Source organism: Petaurus breviceps, unplaced genomic scaffold (assembly GCF_028583685.1).
Source record: "Petaurus breviceps papuanus isolate PSGF00001 unplaced genomic scaffold, PetGlider_PUasm1.0 140, whole genome shotgun sequence".
Taxonomy (NCBI): Eukaryota; Metazoa; Chordata; class Mammalia; order Diprotodontia; family Petauridae; genus Petaurus; species Petaurus breviceps.
Window position 1 is genome coordinate 34,749,815 of NW_027185698.1, and position 22,362 is coordinate 34,772,176.

Here is a 22,362-nt window from a genome sequence, read left to right on the forward strand (position 1 = left end):
GAAGGAAGGAAGGAAGGAAGGAAGGAAGGAAGGAAGGAAGGAAGGAAGGAAGGAAGGAAGGAAGGAAGGAAGGAAAAAAGGAAGGGAGAGGAAGGAAACAGAACAGACCATGGGGCAATAAAACATGCTAACTATGTGACTCCAGGGAAGCTTAACCACTCAGTGTCCCAGAAAACTTTCTAAGATTACAAATTGTGTAAAAAGGGACCAATCTTCATGCCCAGTGAAGATTCCTTCATCAGGAATTCCCTGTTCTGATAAAATCATATTCCTAGACCAACAAAAAATAAAAGGCATCGCCTAGGATAGATGGATAGATAGATAGATAGATAGATAGATAGATAGATAGATAGATAGATAGATAGATAGATAGATAGATAGATAGATAGATAGATAGATAGACAGACATATGCATATATGAACGTAATCCATTATTAGGATCATAGTTTTTAGAGATGAGAAACCAAAAACCCTAAATAGCAACCAACTCAATCCCCTCGTTTTACATATGAGGAAACAGGCTCAGAGAAGCAAAATAGTATTTCTATTCACAAAATTTTAAAAAAGTAATTCCCATTTATCCATGTTTCTTTAAGGTTTCCAAAGTTTTCTTCATAAAATCCTGGCTAGGTAGACTGGAAGAATATTATTACTCACTTCAGAAGTGATTTGTTTATAGTTATGCAAATGCCCCGTGCTACAATCTGAACATTCCCAACCCAGGGGCTCCTCCGCCTACACCCCATCTTCACTGAAAGTGAGCTCTGGAAGAGGTCTTTGAAGATCTATTCTAGCCCTTTCGTTTTTATAGCTGAGGATTTGTAAATGATACACTTACTATATACATCATGCATGATAAGCATCAGCCTCAAAAAACAACGCGATCTGAGCATGGTTACAAGCTTGCCCCAGGCTGTTCTTACAGATTACACAAAATCGTTGGATAAAATGAGAAAAAGCAGTCTGACTTTTAAAGAAACTGAGGCAGGAGTCTCAATACTTGCTTGGTCTGGGGTGGCCGAAGCCTTACCTGATTTTCTTCCAAAGGAGCTCCTTCCAAGAGACCCTGCAAACTGGAAGCTGGGGGTTCTTCCAGGGGATAATGTGCGTGTGCGTGGCGCGAAGCTTTTGACGGGAGGGAAGGCAGGCTAAAGGAGCCAAGGACGGACAGACTGCCTCTGGGCACCCAGCCATCGCTTCTAGAGAACAAACTGGAGTTCTCCAAAGGGGGTCCGATCCCGATCTTGGGCACCGCACTTTCCCGGAAGTGGCGGGGAGCCTGGGAGGCCCGCGCAGGCAGCTGCAAGACTAAAGAAACGGCAACAAAGTTTGTAGCCCATGTCCAAATCCGAGTGGGAAGACAGAGCCCCGAAGGCCTGGTCGGCCTCATTATGTCCCGGTCCCGGAGTGGTGTGGACCCTGGGGAGAGGCATGGGCTGGATATCTCTCCATGGAGCAGACTGGGGAAAGAATTCCGAAGTTTCCAGGGAACAGATGAGTGGGAGAGTTTGTTGCTCGGGACTAAAAGCCTCCCTTTCTACTGAGCATGCTCAGTCCCATTGCAGGGAGGGTAAACTTGGAAAGAACGTTTTGCTCCTGTTAGGTTTCCAGGAGAAAGGGAAGGGAGGAATCCCGGACACAGACCTGAAGAAAAACACTTGCACCTAGCTGGAAAGGACCACAGCACGCAGAAACCCAGGCTGAAAGGGAGATGCTTTAGTCCAGGTCCTGTGTTGCACAGAAGACACTGAGATCCAAGGGCATAGCGAGTAAATCACAGAGCCAGAAATGGAACTCAGATCCTCAGAGGCCGAATTCAGCATACAGAGATCCTCAGAAGTCAAACGTAGTGTTCTTCCCGCTCCACTGCAGTGAATTGGCAGAACCTTGGACTTCCAGCTTGACACACTGAAAACAGCCCGAGATTGAGAAGACTGAGCCAAATCCTAGCACATTACGCTACTTTAGGCAAATCACTTTTTTTTTTAATTGGGCCTCAGTTTCTCATCTTTAAAATGAGGAAGTTGAACTAATAATCTCTGAAGGTCTTTCCAATGCTTAAGTACCATGATATTATTTTATAAATAATAAAATTGAGGCCCAAGTTGGAGAACTGATGTAATCAAGATCACAAAATGATTAAGTGGTTGTCTCCCCTTTCTAGTACACTATATTAGCTATACACACACTCAAAGACAGTGCATTTTTAAATTTATTAAACCTTAAAACTGAACTGCACTAAGATTTTGGATATGTCCCATATATGCATATATGTATCTATACATATACACTTAGCAATATCGATTTCCTAGGACAATTTCAGCTTCATGAAAAGATAGCTTATTTTGAATGAGACTTTGTAAAAGGTTTGTTTTGTTGGAGGGTTTGGGTTCTTTTGCTGTTGTTGACTTGCATGATTGGATTTTTGGCTCAGAAAATGTGATCACTATATTTCTATATGATTTATGATACATAAAATGTAGCATGTTATATGAGAAGCAGTATATAGTAACACATAGATCCCTGGACTAGAGTATCATGAAACCAGGATATGAGTCCCGCTATTTACAGTGAAAAAGGCACTGAATTTGGAGTCTGAAGACTTGTATTTGAATTCTGGGTTTGCCACTTAATACCTGTATGACCTTGAGTAAGTCCTTTAACTTCTCTGGGTTTTATTTTCCTGTATATCTGTAAAATGACTAAGTTGGACAAGATGATTTCTCATGTCTCTTCCAGATTTAAGTCTATAATCACAATAATCATATTGCACTTCAGAGGGAGCATGGTCTAATGAATAGCAAACTGCCTCTGAGCACCACTCCTCCATTGCAATTACTGGCCTCCTTGGCTTTCTTTAAGACCCAATTAAAATCCCACCCACTTGAAGCTAGGTGGCATAGAAGATAGAGTGCCTGGCCTGGAGTCAGGAAGACTCATCTTCCTGAGTTCAGATCTAGCCTCAGACACTTATTAGCTGTGTGACTCTGGGCAAATCACTTAACCCTGTTTGCCACAGTTTCCTTACCTGTAAAATGATTTGGAGAAGGAAATGACAAATCACTCTAGAGTCGTTGCCAAGAAAACTCCAATTGAGATCATGAAGTCAGACATGACTAAAACAACTGAAGAAGAAAACAAACCACCTTCTACATGAAACCTTCACAACCCTTCTTAATTCCAGTGCCTTCCCTCTGCTAATCATTTCCTATTATATGTACACACACACACACACACAGAGCTTTTATACATTTGTGTGTGTGTGTGTTGTCTTTCTCATTAGATTCCTTGAGGGCAGGGACTGTCTTTTGCCTCTTTTTGTATCCTCAGTCCTTAGCACAATGCCTGATACATAGAAGGCATTTTATAATTTTTTGTTGATTGAGCCAGGATGATCTGTGCTCAATGATTGGGTGACCCTAGGCAAATCGCTTAAACTTGGGGGGCGGCCAGGTGGCGCAGTGAGTAAGAGCTCCAGCCCTGGAGTCGGGAGACCCGGGATTGGTTCCAGCCTCAGATACTTAGCACCCACACAAAATAACTGGCTGTGTAACCTTGCGCAAGTTACTTAACCCCAACTGCTTTTAAAAAAAATCACTTAAACTTTTAGGATTCTAGGCAGCTCTCAAAATGAAAAGTTATAGAGAATGTGCCACCCCAAATTGGTAGAGGAAATTGTCTCCTTTGAATTCCTCATACAAATGAAATTAGAGCTCCAACTCAGCATTTATGAAATCTGGAGAAAGTCCCATAATCTCCTTGTGCCTCAACCTCCTCTTCCATAAAATGTGTGTCCTAATTCCTACCCTGCCTTACAAGAATCAAATGATTAAAAAAGCCCAAAATGCCAATGCACTAAACAGTAAGATGACTAATCCCACAAGGCAGTGAAAGCTAAATGCCATAAAGGGTTACAAACAAATGCAGCTACAGGGTTTCCTATCAATTTCAAGGGAATGATGATCTCTGATTTCCAGGTCCTGTTTCTTTCACCACAGAGAAAATGCATTCATAGAATCACAGAGCTCATAATTGGAAAATACCTCAGAAGTCATCTAGTCCAACATAGCACTGAGCAGGCATCTCTGACAAGCATCCAGCTTCTACTTGAAGACCTCTAGTGACAGAAGGGTAATAGGTAGCATAGTGAGTGGGCAGATTGTCAGGAAGACTCATCTCCCTGAGTTCAAATTCAACTTCAGACACTTACTACCTGTGTGACCCTAGGCAAGTCACTTAACCCTGTTTGCCCCAGTTTCCTCATCTAAAATGACCTGGAGAAGGAAATGGCAAAACACTCCATTATCTTTGCCAAGATCACCCCAAATGGGATCATGAAGAGTTGGACACAGCTGACCAACAGAAGATTACAGTGATAAAAAGCTCACAAATGGAGCATCTCATTTCACTGATCATTTAATTTTCTTCATATCACACTTCATTGTGCTTTTGCCCTTTCCCCATCATATTGTGTGTTCCTTGAGAACAAGCTTACTTTAGATCATATCAGTCTTCATCCTTGGCACACCCCTCTGCATAGTGTACTAAGGACAGAGATAGTTAATGGATCTTTGATTTCAGTGATATAGGGAACTCTCAGGTGAGGAAACCCCTTCTATCAATGTTGGACGGAATCTTCTCTGCAACTTAAAATAATTGTCTGGGAAATCGCAGGGTCGAGTGACTTGACCAGGGTTGTACAACCAGGATATGTCAGAGGAAGGACTTGAATCTAGGTCTTCTCGGTTCTCTAGCCACTGTCACACTGAAGAGTAGGCATCTGAAAACTGAATTTCCAGTTTCTCTGACTGGAGCAGAGAAAAAAAACCACCAAACTAACCAATCAACCAACCTGGTGACAACTTAAATATTGCTCCATCCTTTCTTCTACCCAAGTCCCCACTAGTCAGAAGGAAGGTGCTCTGGTCCCCAACTCGTGGATTTCATCCTCCTAAGGAACCCAGATCCCTATATAAGACAAATAAGGGGCTATTGGACATGACCTCTACTATTGCCTCCTTCTCCTTGTTGTCAGTCTTGGATCATGACTAGGACAGGAGTTGGTGCTGTGTGGGCCAGAGATTTCTTTATGCCAATCCTTACTTTGTGCCCTGGAAATTGCTTTGTCACTGTGACAACCAGAGTTGGCCCAGAGGGCAGAAAAGTCAGAAGAATTGATCAATAATAGAAGCACCCAGAAATAGTGGGGAAAAGTCCTAAATTTATGATCAGAAGACCTAGTTTCAAGTTCCCAAAATACTAGTTGTATTCAGTTTCTCTGGTTCTAAATTTCTTCCTCAGTGAAATGAGAATTAGTCTATACAATTTCTAAGATTCTTTCTAGATTTAATCCTTTTTCTTATTTCTATATTTCATTCTTATTCCTATTCTCTCAGTCTTCTCTGGTATGAATTTCAAAGGAACAGAGAGACAAGAAGATGAAATCAAAAGGGAGAAGTTACCAAGATCTACCTCCAAATCCCACCAAGTTTCCACTCCATCCCACTCTCTCCAGTTCTGGCACTATCCAGATCAGGGGTAGGGAACCTGTGGCCTCGCATGTGGCCTGGAGGCCGCAGGTTCCCCACCCCGGATTTACAGGCTGCCTTTCACCCTTTATCTCTGCCCATCTTTCCACCTTTCCTGTCAGTCCCAGCTTCCCAGGTTCAGACTGACTTGAGCCTTGTGGTCATAGGATTTAGAGCTAAAGGGAGCCTTAAGGATCTTCCAATTCACCTCCCTAGTTTTGCAAAAGAGGTCCTAGAGAGACAAAGTAATTTTTCAGAAGCCACACCAGTAGTAAGTTGCAGAAACTCTTTCAAACCCAAGGCCCCTTAATGCTAAGCCAAGAGCGCTTTCACACATGATTTGAATCTTAGATCCCCTTTCCTTTTAGCTCTGAGCCCTCCAAATTACTTCTAAGTGCTTACAGAAAATACTTTGGGGAGTTGAAACTGGGCATGCTCAGTAGGGCCTGATTTTGGTTACAAAAGGGTCTGCTATGTAGCCGGTGCTGGCTCCTCCCTCTCCCAACCCAGAGGGAGGGAGAGAGCTGGGTGGAGGGAGAGGGGTGGAGGATGAGTCAGACAGGAAACTATGCTGGGGTCTGTGTGAGCAGAGACACAGATCTCAGGCCTGGAGAGTACCTTAAGACAGCCGTCCACTCTCCTCTTTTAAGCAAAGCTGTCCAGGACTTTGAGAGTTCCAAGGAGTGAAGGCCGGAGGGATGGGGACCAGACAAGGGTGGCCAAGCCAGACCTGGGCTTCTCCCTTTGTGCAAGGCTCAGTCAGGCGGGCTCCTCTCTAAAAAGTTGCAAAGAAGTCCTCTTATGCCGGGGAAATGTCTGGAGAGAGGGAGACGGAAGAGTGATTCTCCCTGGAAGTTCCCTCATGGCCCAGGCTGACCTGCTCCCGGGCACTTGTGTCCAGGACACCCTGTTGGAGTTCTGGACAGAGTCCCTGCATGTGGTGCCTGCTCTCCTGGCTCCAGCTGTGACCCTGGGGATGGCCTTGGGCATCAGCAGTGCAGTTCTGCTTTGTGTCTACGTTATCAAGCCTCTGCTCCAGAAAAAGGTAAGTTTTCGCCTCTGAGACTACATGTAATGTTCTTCCGACCCCTTGCGCCCTCCCCATGCAAACTTGTGATCATCCATACAGGGGCCACTCTGAGCAAGGAGACTCCCCTCTACCTATGCAGATCCTCTCCTTAGATCTTCCTAAAGAGTTACACGGGCACATACATTAACCGACTTGCTCAGTCACACAACTAGTGTGTTTCAGAGGTAGCGTTTGAACTGGTCTTACAATTCTCATTCCAACCCTCTATGTAGCATACAATATTGTCCCGATTTTGGCAGAGATGTCAAAACTCCCTTCCCAGCCCTGGTATCAAGGAGCGGAAAAAAATGTTCTATCGTTCTATGTCCTAGAGCACAAAGAAAATTAGATCTGGAAGGCACCTTATATATGATATGGTCTAGTTCAGACTCCTAGTTTTATTCATGAAATACTTAAAGCTTAGCAAGGGACAGAGGTAATGACTTAGAGTGGAAAGAACACTGGATTTGGAGTTGAAGGACCTGAGTTCAAATCTAGATTCCTCTGCCCGTAACCTGTGTAACATTAAGCAAATCTCTCAGGGATCATCAACTTGAACCTTTAAGATGTCTTAGAGATCATGTCTTTTAGCCTCCCTGTTCTCTAGATAAGGAAACTGAGGCCCAAATGCTCTGATTGAAAATCCAGTGCTCTCTCTACTATACCATCCTCTTCCTCTGTAAAAGGAAGGATATGGATTAGATAGATGGTCTCCTAAGTGCTCTGCCAACTCTAATAACTGGCTTTGATATGTATAGTTCTTTAAGTTTGCAGACTCATCCTTCATCTCTTTTGATCCTCATAAGGACTCTGGGAAGTTAATACTACAGGGTTTTCCCCATTTTATAGATGAAGCAATTAAAAGAGTTTCTTGCCCATAAGCATATCACAGGCATTTGTCCCAGGCAGGAATCACATTTAGTTTTCTGCTAACCCTGAGTCCTACTACACCATCTTAACTCCCAGCTCCTCTGAACCCATCAAAGTTAACTTTTTTTTTTTTAAGGCAGTTAGGCTTAAGTGGCTTACTCAGCATCACACAGCTAATAAATGTCTGAGGCTGGATTTGACTTAAGGTTCTTCAGACTCTGTTCTGCCCATAGTCAACTCTTTAGGGTCATAGTCAAGGAGTAGAAACCAAGTCCCCTAAATCTTAGCCCTTTGTTCTTTCCAATTCAGTATGTTGTTATTCCATACTCTCAGTGTTGTGGTAATAAGTGTTTAACAACTGGCTCACTGAGTTTACAAACAAGTTCCATTGTTTCAGTTGTGTCTGACTCCTCATGACCCATTTTTCTTGGTAAAGATCCTGGAGTGGTTTGCCATTTCTTTCTCTAGGTCATTTTACAAATGAAAAAATTGAGGAAAACAGGGCTAATTGACTTGTCCAGGATCACATAGTTAGTAAGTGTCTGAGGCCAGATTTGAACTCATGAAAAGAAGTTTTCCTGACTCCAGACTGGGCACTTTTTCCTTTGCATCTCCTAGTTGCCACAAGTTTAAACTTCATTATTAACATTTTCTTCATCACTGTCTTAAGTCAAAACCATCACCAAAAGAAATCACATCCTGGGGGTTGCCAGGTAGCACAGCGAGTAAGAGCACCTGCCCCAGTGTCGGGATGACCTGAGGATCGAATCTGGGTTCAGACACTTAGCACCCACCCAGAAACACCTGGCCATGTAACCTTGAGCAAGTTACTTAACCCCAATTGCTTATTTAAAAATCACACCCTGACTTGTAGCTTGCCTATTTCCAAAGAGTAAATGTTCACATAGAAATTTAACAGTCAGCATGAGCCAATCCAGGCTGAGTGTTACATACATAGTTATTTTGAGTTTTAGAAAAATGTATAGGGGCAGCTGGGTGGCACAGTGAATCACTGACCGTGGAGTCAGGTGGACCTGAGTTCAAATTTGGCCTCAGATACTTGACACACTTACTAGCTGTGTGACCTTGGGGAAGTCACTTAACCCCAATTGCCCTACCTTCCCCCTCCAAAAAATAGAAAAAAATAGAAAAATGTGTATCTGGGGATAGCAACACAAAAACCTCTCCTTGGCTGTACTGCCACCTTAAGGCATTGTTCCATCTTCTCCATCCACTTTCTATGCAGTACTTGCAGCCTCTACTTCTTCACCACCCACCCACTCCTCAGTCCTTTGTTGTTGGGCTCACATTTAAACCACTCTACCAAAATTACTCTCAGTTTACTAATGACATCTTGACCCCTCTATTAATTGCTGATGGTCTTTTCTCTGTCTTCATGCTTTTTGACTTCTCTATAACTTTTGACATTATTGGCCATGCCCTATTCTTTCATGTTCCTTCCTTCCTTCCTTGGCTTTTATGTGATTGATCTTTCCTGGTTCTCCTCCACATCTCTGAGCGCCAAGTTTCAGTCTCATTGGCTACATCATCCTCTCTGTCCCAAGGCTCTGTTCACTGTTTAGGTCTCTAAATTTTCTCTTGGTGGTTTCATTAGCTCTCAATGATTATCTCTATAGAACTGACTCCCAACCTTTAAATCCATCCATAATCTCTCTGCTTAGCTCTATTTCCACACCACCAACTGCTTGCTCCATATTTGTACTGAGATGTCCCAGAGGCATTTCAAACTCAAGACATCCAAAGTGGAATTCATTATGTTTTCCCTTAAAGCTACCTCTTCTCCAATCTTCCCTATTTCTGATAACACCACCATCCTTCCAGTTAGGAATGTTTGAAATCCCAGACCAATTCTTAAATCTTTCTCAGACACTTACTAATGGTGTGATCCTGGGCAAGTCACTTAAGCCTGTTTGCCTCAGTTTTCCCATCTATAAATGAATGAGTTGGACCAAACAATCTAGAAACTTTGCCAAGAAAACACCAAATGGGATCATGAAGAGTTGGATGTGACTGAAAAACAATAGAACTTTTACTAATTTCGTATTATAATTTTGATATTTTATATGCATGTAAAATAATTCTTAACGTTTTTTTTAAATTGAGTTTTAAAGTCTCTCACTCCTTCTCTTCCTTCTCCCCTCATTGGGAAGACAAGCATTTGATATAGGTTATACATATGCAGTCATGCAAAACATATTTCCATGAACCACATAACTTTCAGTGAACATTTAAAAGGCATAAATAGTTCACATTAGTAGGAAAGCAATAACTTTTTTCTCCTTAATACATTATACAGAGGATTAATGGGTTGAAAATGAAGATAGAAACTTGACTTCATAAAATTCTTTTTTTATTTAAAGTAAGCAAAGAAGAAATAAAAAGTTAAATTTTTATAGTGCTTCAACATCTACTTAATTCTTTTTACCACAATCCTGTAAAATATTATTATTCCTATTTTACAGAAGAAAAAAATGAGAATCAGAGATGTAAACTGACTTTCCCAGAGTAGCACAGATGTTTTCTCTGACTACAGATCACTGTTCTGACCATGTTCTATCTCATGATACTTCAGAGGGAAAAAACAGAAGGAAACTCTTTTGAGAAGGCAGATGGGAAGCTTGAGAGTGTTTTTTCCATATATTTGGAGTACTGTCATGTGAAAGAATGTTTAGATTCATTTCCTTGCCTTTAAGCAAAGTCCTTCTCCAAAATGGAATGGTCTTCCCCGTTCACTACCCCTGTCACCATCTCTGCTGAAATCTCTCACTTCCTCCAGGTTCCATATTGTTCTTTTTCTTGAAAGAAGTCTTCTCTAATTCTCCTAGGTGCCACCCTTCCTTCCTCTACTCTTATCATCCTGTCTGGAACTTTTCTAGACACTAATTATATTGTAATATTTAGCACTTAGCTTATTCTCCCCAACCTCCATGAGACTGTAAATTAATTTGAAGGCAGAAGTTGTCTCATTTTGCTTTTTTTCTCCTGCTGCCTTGCAGGGTGCTTTACATATAATTGGCACTTAATAAATGCTTTTAAATTTTAATTTAGTGAAAAATGTAAGGCCTAGATTAGAGAATTTTGGGCATTCATAGATAGTTTTTATTTCAACATAATCCCCCAATCAATCAAAGTTCTTCCTTAAAGACTATGTTGTAATGTTTTGGATTTCAGTGTATATATTTATTAAAAAGCAGAAGAAGTTTATGTAGGGTTTTGATCTTTTGACAAAGTACTTTTCTTAGAAGAAAGCATTTAGGTAACGATATAAGTATTTCCCTCTTCATTTTGCAAGTGAAGAAACCAATTTAAGAAGTTAAGTTACGTGTCTAAACTGGAAGAACCTGTAAATGTCAGAAATAGTACTCAAAATTGCTTCTCAACTGAATACACACACAAATATGAGCATATATTTCATTAAATATTTCCCAATTACACATAAAAATATTCATTTAAGTCTTTCTCCCTCCTGCCCCTCCCCACCCCTTGAGAAAGTGAAGAATATGATATTGATTTTACATGTGAAATCATGCAAAACATCTCCATATTAGCCATGTTGCAGAAGAGAGCACATACAAAAAAAAATTAAGGAGTAAAAAAAGAGTCTGCTTCAATCTGTGCTCCAAGTTCATCAATTTTCTCTCTGGAGATGGATAACATTTTTCATCATGGGTTCTTTGGAATTATCTTTGATCATTGTCTTGGTCAGAGTAGCTAAGTGTTTGACAGTTGATCATTGTCATAATGCTGTTATTACTATGTATAATGTTTTCCTGGTTCTGCTCAGTTTACTTTGCAAGAGTTCATGTAAGCTTTCACAGATTTTTTTCTGAAAAAAATCGTGCTTGTCATTTCTTATAGAACAAAAGTATTTCATCAGGATTGCATACCACAACTTGTTCAGCCATTCCTTAGTTGATGGGCATCCCCTCAATTTCCATTTCTTGGCCACCACAAAAAGAGCTGCTATAAATGATTTTGTATAAATAGATCCTTTTCCCTTTTCTTTGATCTCTTTGGGATATAGGCCTAATAATGCTATTGCTAGGTCAAAGGGTATGTAAAGTTTTATAGCCTGTTGGGCATAGTTCCAAATTATTCTCCAGAATGGTTGGACTAGTTCACAGCTCCACCAACAGCCCCTCCAGCATTTTCCATAATCCTTTTTAGTCACATTAGACAATCTGATACGTATGAGGTGGAACCTCAGAGTTGTTTTAATTTGCACTTCTCTAATCAATAGTGATTTAGAACATTTTTTCATGTCACTATTGATAGCTTTGATTTTTTCTTCTGAGACCTGTTTACATCCTTTGACCATCTATCAATTGGTGAATGACTCTTGTTTTTATAAATTTGTCTCAATTCTTTAAATATTTAAGAAATGAGACCTTTATTAGAAAAAATTGCTTCAATTTTTCCAGTTTCCTGTTTTTCTTTTAATTTTGGCTGCATTAGTTTTGTTTGTATAAAAGCATTTTTATTTTATGTAATTAAAATTAGCCATTTTATTTCCTGTGTTCCTCTCTAACTCTTATTTGGTCATAAACTGCCCACTTATCGATATACCTGAAAGGTACATTTTTCCCATAGTTTACTAATTTTTTTATGATGTCACTTTTTATATTCAAATAATTTATTAATTTTGATCTTATCTTAGCTAAATATTGGTATATGCCTAGTTTCTTCCAAACTTTTGTTGTTGTTCAGTCAGTTATTCAATTGTGTCTGAGTCTTTGTGACCCCAAAGACCATGGCATTCCAGACCCATTTGTCCTCTCTCAAAGATATCTCTAAAAGTCTGTCCAAATTCACGTTCATTGTTTCCATGACACTGTCTATCTGTCTTATCCTCTGCCATCCCTCCACACGGTTTTTTGCCTTCAATATTTCCCAATATAGGGCCTTTTCCAATGAACTTTGTCTTCTAATTATGTGGCCAAGGTATTTAAGCTTCAGGTTGAGTGTTTGATCTTCAATGAATAACCTGAATTAATTTCTTTAAGTAATGACTGGTTTGACCTTTTTGCTGGTACAGTTAGTCCACCTTCCTTGACATTTTTTTTTATGGATTCCCTTTATACTCTTGAAATTTTGTTCTTCCAGATGAATCTTTTTACTGTTTTCTTCTAGCTCTATAAAGTTTTTTAGCAGTTTGATTGCTATAGCTCTGAATAAGTAAATTAATTTACGTAGAATTGTTGTTTTATTATATTGGCTCAGCCTAGTCATGAGCAATTATTATTTCTCTGGTTATTTAGATCTCCTTTATTCATGTGAAGGATGTTTTATAATTGTGTTAACATAGTCCCAGGGTACATCTTAGTAAGTAAACTCCCGAGCATTTTACTTTGTCTACAGTTATTTTTAAGCAGAATTTGATTTTTTAAATCTCTTTCTGCTGAGTTTTGTTAGAAGTATATAGAAATGCTGATGATTTATGTGGGTTTATTTTATGTCCTGCAACTTTGCTAATGTTGTTAATTTCAATTAGTTTTTTAGTTCATTGTCTAGGGTTCTCTCAGTATACCATTGTTATCATCTGTAAAGAGTGATAATTGTTTTCTTGCTGACTACTTTTATTCCTCCAATTTCTTTTTCTTATTTCATTATCATAGCTAGCATTTCTAATACAATATTAAATAAAAGCAATGATAATAGATATCCTTGCTTCCACCCCTGATCTTCAAGTTTATCCCTATTACAGATAATATGTGCTCTTGGTTTTAGATAGATAATACTTGTCATTTTAAGAAAGGCTCCATTGATTCCTGTGCTTTCTAGAGTTTTTAAAAGGAGTGAGTGCTGTTTTTTCAAAAGCTTTTTTCTGCATCTATTGATATAATATATGATTTTTGTTGTTTTTGTAATTGATATGGCTAATTATACTTAAACTTTTCCTAATATTGAACCAACCGTGCATTCCTACTATAAATCCTACAGGGCAATAGTGTGGTAAATATGTATATATATATACATATATATATATATATTTCTGATATATTGCTGTATTCTCATTGCTAATACTTTAACAGAAAATTTTGCTTCAATATTTATTAAGGAAATGGGTCTGTAGTTTTCTTTATCTGTTTTTGTTTCCCCTGGTTTAGGTATCAAAACCATATTTGTTGGGTGGCCAGGTAGCACAGCGAGTAAGAGCACCAGCTCCAGTGTTGAGAACACCTGGAGATCGAATCCCAGACTCAGACACTTAGCACCCACCCAGAAACACCTGGCCGTGTAACCTTGAGCAAGTTACTTAACCCCAATTGCTTAGGGGCGGCCAGGTGGCTCAGCGAGTAAGAGCACTGGCTCCAGTGTCGGGATGACCTGGATCAAATCCGGGCTCAGATACTCAGCACCACACCCAGAAATAATAACTGGCCGTGTAACCTTGAGCAAGTTACTTAACCCCAATTGCTTTAAAAAAAAAATTAAAATTAAAAAAAACCATATTTGTTTCAGAAAAAGAAATTGGTAGGACTTTTTCTTTACCAATTTTTCAAATAATTTATATAATACTGGGATTAATTATTCCTTAAAAGTTTGGTAGAATTCACTTGTAAATATGACTGCTTGAAGCATTTTTTTTTTTGACTTGGAAGCTCTGGCATTTGGCTATAATATTCTTGGGAGTTTTCATTTTAGGATCTTTTTCAGGAAGTGATTATTAGATTCCTTCTCATTTCTATTTTATCCTATGGTTCTCTTATATTGTTTTCCTTTATAATTTCTTGAAATATTATCTCTAAGTTCCTTCTTTGATCATAGCTTTCAATAATTCAATAATTCTTAAATTATCTCTTCTTGATCTATTTTCTAATCAGTTGTTTTTCCAATGGGATATTTCACATTTCTTCTACTTCTTTTTTTTTCATTCTTTTGGCTATGTTTTTATTGTGTCTTGATATCTCATGGAGTCATTAGCTTTCCCTTGTGTAATTCTAATTTTTAAGGAATTATTTTCTTAGTGAACTTTTGTACCTTTTTTCCATTTGGCTGATTCTACTTTTTAAGGGGTCATTTTCATCAGTGAAGTTTTATACCTCTTTTTCCATTTATTCAATTCTGTTTTCTGAGGTATTATTTTCTTTGGTACTTTTTGCACCTTTTTTACCTAGCTCTTAATTGTCTTTTCATAATTTTATTCCCTCGCTCTTGTTTCTTTACCTGCTCTTTCCTGTACCATTCTTATTTGATTTAAAAAATATTTTTTTTTAGCACTTTAGGAATTCTTGGGTCTCACATCCAATTCAGATTTTTTCTTTGTAGTATTGCTTGTATTTCTATAGCTATTTTGACTTCATTGTCTTCTTCACAGTTTCTGTCTTGATCTTCTCTGCCACCATAGTAGCTTTATGGCCAGGTTCTTTTTATTATCATAGTTTACTCATTTTTTTCCAGTTGGGGGAGGGAGGCTGGGGGAGTGTTACTATCCCAAGCTTTAGGCCTTCTCACACTGCTGCTTTCAGAGCTAATTCTGGGTATTTGGATTGCAATTTGGAGGGCCCCTTCTCCCTCTTGACCAAAAGCGTTCTTGCCTGCCCTTGATCTATGACCCAGAAGTGGCTATGGACAATGGAGCTGCTGAACAGCATCTGGTCCTATGTCCAATGCTAGCACAGGAGTCCCTTGTAATCTTCTCACAAGTTCTTAGGTCCCCTTATCATACTTTGGCTTGAGAAGTCCTGAAACTACTGATGCTTCTGATACCACTACCCAGTCCCACCCCTGGTGCTTCATCCTAGGGCTCCTCCCCAGTGTCCCAGATTTCTCTTTCCAACCTCCTAAGTTATCTTGGGCTAGAATAATGTCTCACCCTGATCTTTTGTGTGTTCTGCCACCTCTTAATTCAATTTGAGTTGTTATTTTATAGTTGTTTGAAGGGGAACATTGGGAGAACCCAGCTGAGTGCTTCCTCTATGCTACCATTTTGCCTATGTCCCCAGGAGTATCTCTGTGTCTTTTCCTGATATTTCCTTTTTTTAAATTTAATATAATTCGATTTTTATATCATCTTCATGCCTCAAAATATTTCTTTCTTTTCACTTCCAGAGACATATCCTTTGTAGAAAAGAACAGAGGAGAAACAGGAAAATAGCAACTATTTTACGTAACAATTATATAGCCTGAATTTTACAGTATATGTTTCACACCCATAGTCCTAGGCAAAGAAAGGAGAGAATGATTTTTCTCATATCTTCTTCAGGGTCATACTTCTTAATTTTAATTATAGAGTTTTCAACTCTTATATTTTTATCAGAGATATAAATAGAACAATGTATAATGAAAAATAATTTATCATTTTTTAACTCCCCACCCCGTAACAGAAAAAAAAAATGCTTGTAGTCTTTGATCTAAGTGGCATAAACTAAGAAATATGGTGTAAGCTTCAGGACTGAGCAGCTTTAAATCATTGGCAAGATTCTTTCTTCCTTTCAATGAATTGTATTTTTCTTCTTGGGTTTTTAGAAAGATGATTCCCAAAGTCTCCTCAAAAACTTCGATGCTGATGTACATCTTTATGAAACCGACTCACCACCAAGAGAGAAGAGAAAGGAAGACCAAATACCCATGGAAGAAGGAATTTTTGGTGTAAGTCTTGTGTGTGTATGTGTGTGTGTATGTGAGTGTGTTGAGTGTCTGAGGTCGGAACCAAACTCGGGTCCTCCTGACTCCAGGCCCACACTTTACTCACTGTGACACCTACCCGCCCCCTAGTCTTTTTCATTTATAGAAGTATGTAATACATCTCCAATGTATAGCCTGATAGCTTATAGATTATTAAAGAAAACTCTGTTGTAGAAAATTTAAAAAGAAATGAATTACTTTTTTTCCCCTGATAAGGCATTTCTGGAAGGTATTTTAATTTTTTCAAGTGACTAGAATAGTCTTTAGCTAATGGTTTCTTAAATGTACCCATTTTGTTATAGAATTCATTTCATATTTGCACCCTAGCATAGAAAGGAAAAAAAATTAGAGCAAACCATTAGTCATTTAAGCCTTGAATATTAAAAGTGATACAAGTTCTGACTTTTACGTAATTATCACCAACAAATAGAATTTTTAGCATATTTCAAACCTGCTGAGTCAGATGCTATACATAATATAAATTAGGCTTACATCTGAGACTTTTTTCCACACAATTTTATCTTTATCCAGCAAAATTATAGAAGAGATTATTAAATGGATGGTTTATAAGTACTCATAAAGTTAAGTGGTGATCACTAGGAACCATCATGGGTTCAAGAACAAGTCATGCCTAAATTAAGCTAATTTCCTTCTTCAGCAAATCAGCAGAATGCCCTAAACAGAGCATTTCTGGATTTCAGGGAAAATTGTTTTATCTCCTCATAATATGTGATTTGGATGACAGTAGAGTTTGGTGCTGTCACAACTTGCAGAGCAATGATCATTGGTTTGATATCAGTCTACAGGAAGGTCTCCAGTAGAATGATACAGAGAACAGTCCTTAGGTAAACTTGTATTATGTGACTGTAGGAAAGCCACTTAATTTCTGGAACTCAGAAACAGTGAGGTAGTGCAGTGACAGAGTACTGGACCTGGAGTCAGGAAGACTTCAGATGAAATGCAGTCTCAGGCACTTGCTATCTGTATTACTAAATCTCTGTCTGTTTCCTCATATGTAAGACAGGCATAATAATAATTCTCAAATGTAAGACAGGGATAATACTAACACCTACCTTCCAGGGTTATTTTGAGGATCAGTGCCTGACACATTGTAGGTACTACATAAATGCTGCTACTGCTACTACTACTACTACTACTACTACTACTACTACTACTACTGCTGCTGCTGCTGCTGCTGCTGCTGCTGCTACTACCACTACCACTAATACTAACACTATTACTGCTACTACTACTACTACTTCTACTACTACTATTACTATTAATGGGACAAATTAACTATGGTGAAATTTAATAGGGATAAATGCAAAATCCTTTACTTAGGTTTAAAACATAATTGTTGAGTACAAGATAAGGTCAACCTGACAGGGAGTAAGCCATGGGGTCACAAAGAGCCAGGTTCTAGTCCCACCTATGACATGTGCTGTTTGTATGAGCTTGAATGTTGGATACTTATAAATGCTTGTTAATTGACTTAAAGTGCCTCAGAAAATTCTTTTAAGAGTTTAAGTTTGCAAGCAGCTGCAAATAGCATTGGTCTGGTTAAAAATACATGTGAAGTCTTTCATTTAGGTAAAAAATAAAATAATTGAATGAGTAACAAATAGAAAAGATACAACTTCAAAGCAGCTCATATGAAGAAAGAAAGCTTAGATATTTTAGTGACAAATTTGATATGAGTCAACAGTGTTCAGATAGGGGTTCAAGTGAGACCAAGATGGCATGTGGAATGAGTGTTTTACTTAGGCTGACCTGAGTTCAGTTCTATTTAAGACACTTACTAGACATGTGATTGTGGACAAGTCACTTAAAACTATCTGGCCCTCAGAGGCAGCCAAGGTGGGACATTAGATTGACCACTGGAGCTGGTGTCAGAAAGACCTGAGTTCAAATTCAGCCTTTGATGTTTAGTAACTGGAAAATTCTGGGCAGGTCACTCACCTAACTCTCGTCTGCCTCTGTTTCCTCCGCTATAAGTGGAGGATATTAACATCACCTACCTTCCAGGGTTGTTGTGAGATCAAAAGAGATAATACTTCTAAAGTAAATAGCGCAGTGACTGGAACGTAGTAGGTCCTTGAAAATGTTTTCTCCCTCAGTCTCTTCATGTGTACAATGAGGGTTTTGTACTCAGTGTCCCAATGAGGTCCCTGCCAGCTCTAAACTTATGATTCTTTAGGACCTCAGTTCAGATTCTTCCAAATTCTTTCCAATAAAACTATATGACCTTGAACTATTCTGAGCCTCAGATTCATCATCTGAAAAATAGGGTAATAAAATTTATATAATTCCTACTTCATAGGGCAGCTCCAATATACATATATATATATATTACATAATAATATAAGACTTCATTAAGATAATGTATGTAAGGTGTTTTGTAAACCTGAAAGCAGTATCAGGTAAACCTTAGCCCAGAAGGTTTATAAGGCACCTTCCAAATCTGAAGTTCTTTCTGACTCCTAGTAAGTTCATAAATGAATTACTAACCTCAGCCTGAACCACAGCAAGGTTGAGCAGGCCACTTCCCTCTTTGTTAGAAGGAATTTCTAATCTGTAAACTATTTCTCCCAAGAGCAGCTCCTCAGTATTGAGCTAATCATTGATGGACATAAAGTGAAAGGGCTCTGCAGGTTCCAAGGGGATGATTTACAGAAATGCCAGTGATTTCCCCTTTCTGAATTGATAACTAAAATGTAGCTCTAAAAGTGGGGGGCAGGATGAGAGTCACTAGAATTCCATTAGTACCCTCGAGAATGCATCAGTGAACATATCTTCATATCCCGCTGCTATCCCCTAGGTCCCTTCGACCTAAGGGGGTTTTTATGATTCACTTGGAAATTTCAATAGATCCTGATGTCATTGGTGACCTTCACTGGTGCAGCTTACAGGCCCTGAGAGGGAACATTGCCCTGAGCCTGGAGTCAGGGAGGCCTCAATTTGAATTCCAGCCTAGATAATTACTAATTGTATAACCCTGAATGATTCTCTCAGTTTCTTCATCTGCAAAGTGAGGAGGCTGAAGCAGATGACCTTTAAGTCTCCTTCTATCCCCAGATCTATGATCCTCTAATGCCTCTTTGCTTTCCTAAAAGAAAAATTTTAGTCACATACAAGGAATGCTGTGTTATAATCTCAGTTTTCTCTGACCAATTAGTTCCTTATTTCTTTATTTTTTAATATCCTTGTTCTGGAAGAGGTGGGCATATTCTTTTTGTGGAAATTCCACACTCATAATGCACACAGATTATATCATCTGATTTACAAAAACCTCTTTTTTAAAAAACTGCATTTACATTCTAACCAGTTTTTTTCGTAGTTATATTGCTTGTGTTACAAAAGCTTTTAGGAGCTGATGATCATTGAAATGTAGTCTGAAGTAGTATGGTTTATAGGAAAGGGCTCTGGACTTAAAGACATAAGACCTAGGTTCAAAGTCCAACACAAACACACATATATAATGTATGTATGTATATATGTCCTGAGTTCAAATCTGGCCTCAGACATTTAAGCTGTGTGACCCTGGGCAAGTCACTTAACTCTGTTTGCCTCAGTTTTCTCACCTGTAAATGAACTGGAGAAGGAAATGGCAAACCACTCCAGTATCTTTGCCAAGAATACCCCAAATGAGCTCACTAAGAGTAGGGCATAACTGTAATGACTGAGCCATAATTATATACAAACATATATCTAAAATTATCTGTATAGAAACTTATTTAGATATATAACTGGCAATATGCATTTGGACATGGCTAATGAAGGAATTTATTTTGTTTGACTATACATGTTTGCAATGGATTTTGTTTTTTGGACTTTCTTAATGTGTGTGTTGGGGAGGGGGGAGTGGGACAGGAGAGAAAATACAAGTGTGATAATGAAATAAAATTGAATTTCTAAAAATAATCCCTGTTCTACCTAACTCATAGGCTGATGATCAAATGAGGTGATATAATATAGCCATGAGCCACTCTATATATATGTATCAAATAATCATAATAATTATCAATATAAATAAAATGTTTGCTTTTGTTCAACAAATATATATACATATACATGTACATGTACATATACGTGTACATGTACACATATACATACAAATACACACACATAACCTTGTCTGAAATACTTTTCTAGGTACTAGATATGCAAAGACAAAAGTAAAAGAGTCTCTCTATGTTAATAAGTATACAAATTTCAAGGAAAAGAGACAAAGACAAAATCATCTTAAGCTAAATTTAGCTATGGGGGGGGGGCAGAGCCAAGAGAGCGGCATAGAAGCAGGAAAGTTCCATGAGCTCTCCCCACAACCACCTCAAATATCTACAAAATATGACTCTAAAAAATCTTTAGATCTACAGAACTCACAAAGTGACAGAGAGAAACAAATGTCCCACTGAAGGTAGCCCAGCAGGCTGGCAGGAAGGGTCCGTCATAGCATGATTGGAGCCAAGCCCAGCCCCGCATGAACCCATGGTTTTAGCCTCAGCGCAGCCCCTACACCCACAGCTGGAGGGACTTCGGAAGAATGGATCACCAGCAGCCGTGGCAGTTTCCAGAATTGTCAACCCATATTTTCCAAAGGCAAAGTAAAAGTTCAGTGTGGACTTTGGGAACAGGGGGTCTGTGAGTGGGGTCTGGCCTCTGCCCCTGGAGGAAAAAGTGACTGAGGCATGGTGGCTGTGCAGCCATCACCGTGTGGCTGCTTCACAGCTCCTGGCTTACAGATTGTAGGGGGACCAAGCAACCAGTCTGAGGGGTAATGGCTCTTGCTTTACCCTGGTTGGATCTGGATTGCTGTCTTGGGTGGAAATTCTGGGGTGTGTGACCAGGTGGCAGAGCTGGTGGAGGCTTCAGAGAGGGCACCCAACTAATAGCTCTGGCTGCTTCAAAAACCCCAGCGATTTGGGACAAAGCTCTCCTCTCTGGAATCAGAGTTCACTGTGGCAAAAAGCTCAAAAGACAAGTAATTGAGTGGCAACATTAGCAAGCAAAGGAAGCAAAGCAAAAAGAGCAATCCAACTTTACATTCCTTTTTTGGGGACAAAAAGGATCAAAGCATGGAACAGCAGGAAGACAATGAAGTCAGAATTCCTGCACCAAAAGCTTCCAAGAAAAATATGAACTGGTTGCAGAGGAGCTTATGAAGGATTTTGAAAACCAAATAAGAGAAGAAGGGGGAAAATTGGGAAGAGAAATGAGAATGATTCAAGAAAATCATGAAAAGAGAGTCAACAACCTTACTGAAGAAAACAACACCTTAAAAAGTAGACTAACTCAAATGGCAAAAGAGGCTCAAAAAGCCAATGAGGAGAAGAATGCCTTAAAAAGCCAAATTTGCCAGATGGAAAAAGAATTTCAAAAGCTCACTGAAGAGAATCATTCCTTCAGAATTAAATTAGAGTGAATGGAAGCTAATGACTTTATGAGAAATCAAGATACTATTAAACAGATCCAAATAAATGAAAAAAATAGAAAGTAATGTGAAATATCTCTTTGGAAAAACCTCTGACCTGGAAAACAGATGCAGGAGAGATAATTTAAAACTTTTTGGACTACCTGAAAGCCATGATGAAAAAAAGAACCTAGAAAGCATCCTTCAAGAAATTCTCAAAGAAAATTGTCCTGATGTTTTAGAACCACAGGGCAAAATAGAGGTTGAAAGAATTCACCAATCACCTCTTGAAAAAGATCCCAAAAAGAAAACTCCTAGGAATATTATAGCCAGGTTCCAGAGTTCCCAGATCAAGGAGAAAACATTACAAGCAGCCAGAAAGAAACAATTTGAATATTGTGGAAACACAATCAGGGTAACCCAAGATCTGGAAGCTTCTACATTGAGGGATCAAAGGGCTTGGAATATGTTATTCTGGGGGTCAAAGGAGCTGGGATTAAAACCAAGAATCACCTAACCAGAAAAACTGAGTATCATGTTTCAGGGGAAACTATGGTCATTTAGTGGAATAGAGGACTTTCCAGCATTCATGATGAAAAAACCAGAGTTGAATAGAAAATTTGACATTCAGATACGAGAAGCATGAGAAGGTAAACAGAAATCATAAGGAATTTATCAAAGTTGAACTATTTACATGCCTCCATGGAAAAAATGATAATTGTACCTTATGAAACTTTTCTCAGTATGAGGATAGTGGAAGGGAATGTAAATAAATATATATGTATACATGCATGTATTTGTCTATATAGGATGGTATATGGGCATATGGATACATA

General features: G+C 38.8%; 2 protein-coding genes across 4 annotated transcripts in view; one reads left to right on the forward strand and one right to left on the reverse strand.

Moving 5' to 3' along the window:
- Positions 1 to 2,114, reverse strand: part of EVC2 (EvC ciliary complex subunit 2) — a 190,675-nt gene extending 188,561 nt beyond the window's left edge. The window contains exon 1 of one of the 2 annotated variants that reach the window (XM_069070014.1): positions 1,031 to 2,114. In XM_069070014.1, coding sequence (XP_068926115.1) covers positions 1,031 to 1,390 — 360 coding nt within the window. In that variant the 5' untranslated portion in view covers positions 1,391 to 2,114. The remainder of the gene's footprint in view (positions 1 to 1,030) is intronic. The other variant, XM_069070019.1, reaches the window with a different exon arrangement.
- Positions 2,115 to 6,033: 3,919 nt separating this feature from the next.
- EVC (EvC ciliary complex subunit 1) overlaps positions 6,034 to 22,362 on the forward strand; it is a 142,187-nt gene continuing 125,858 nt past the window's right edge. Inside the window, exons 1-2 of one of the 2 annotated variants that reach the window (XM_069070033.1) lie at positions 6,034 to 6,573; positions 15,958 to 16,080. In XM_069070033.1, coding sequence (XP_068926134.1) covers positions 6,391 to 6,573; positions 15,958 to 16,080 — 306 coding nt within the window. In that variant the 5' untranslated portion in view covers positions 6,034 to 6,390. The remainder of the gene's footprint in view (positions 6,574 to 15,957; positions 16,081 to 22,362) is intronic. The other variant, XM_069070031.1, reaches the window with a different exon arrangement.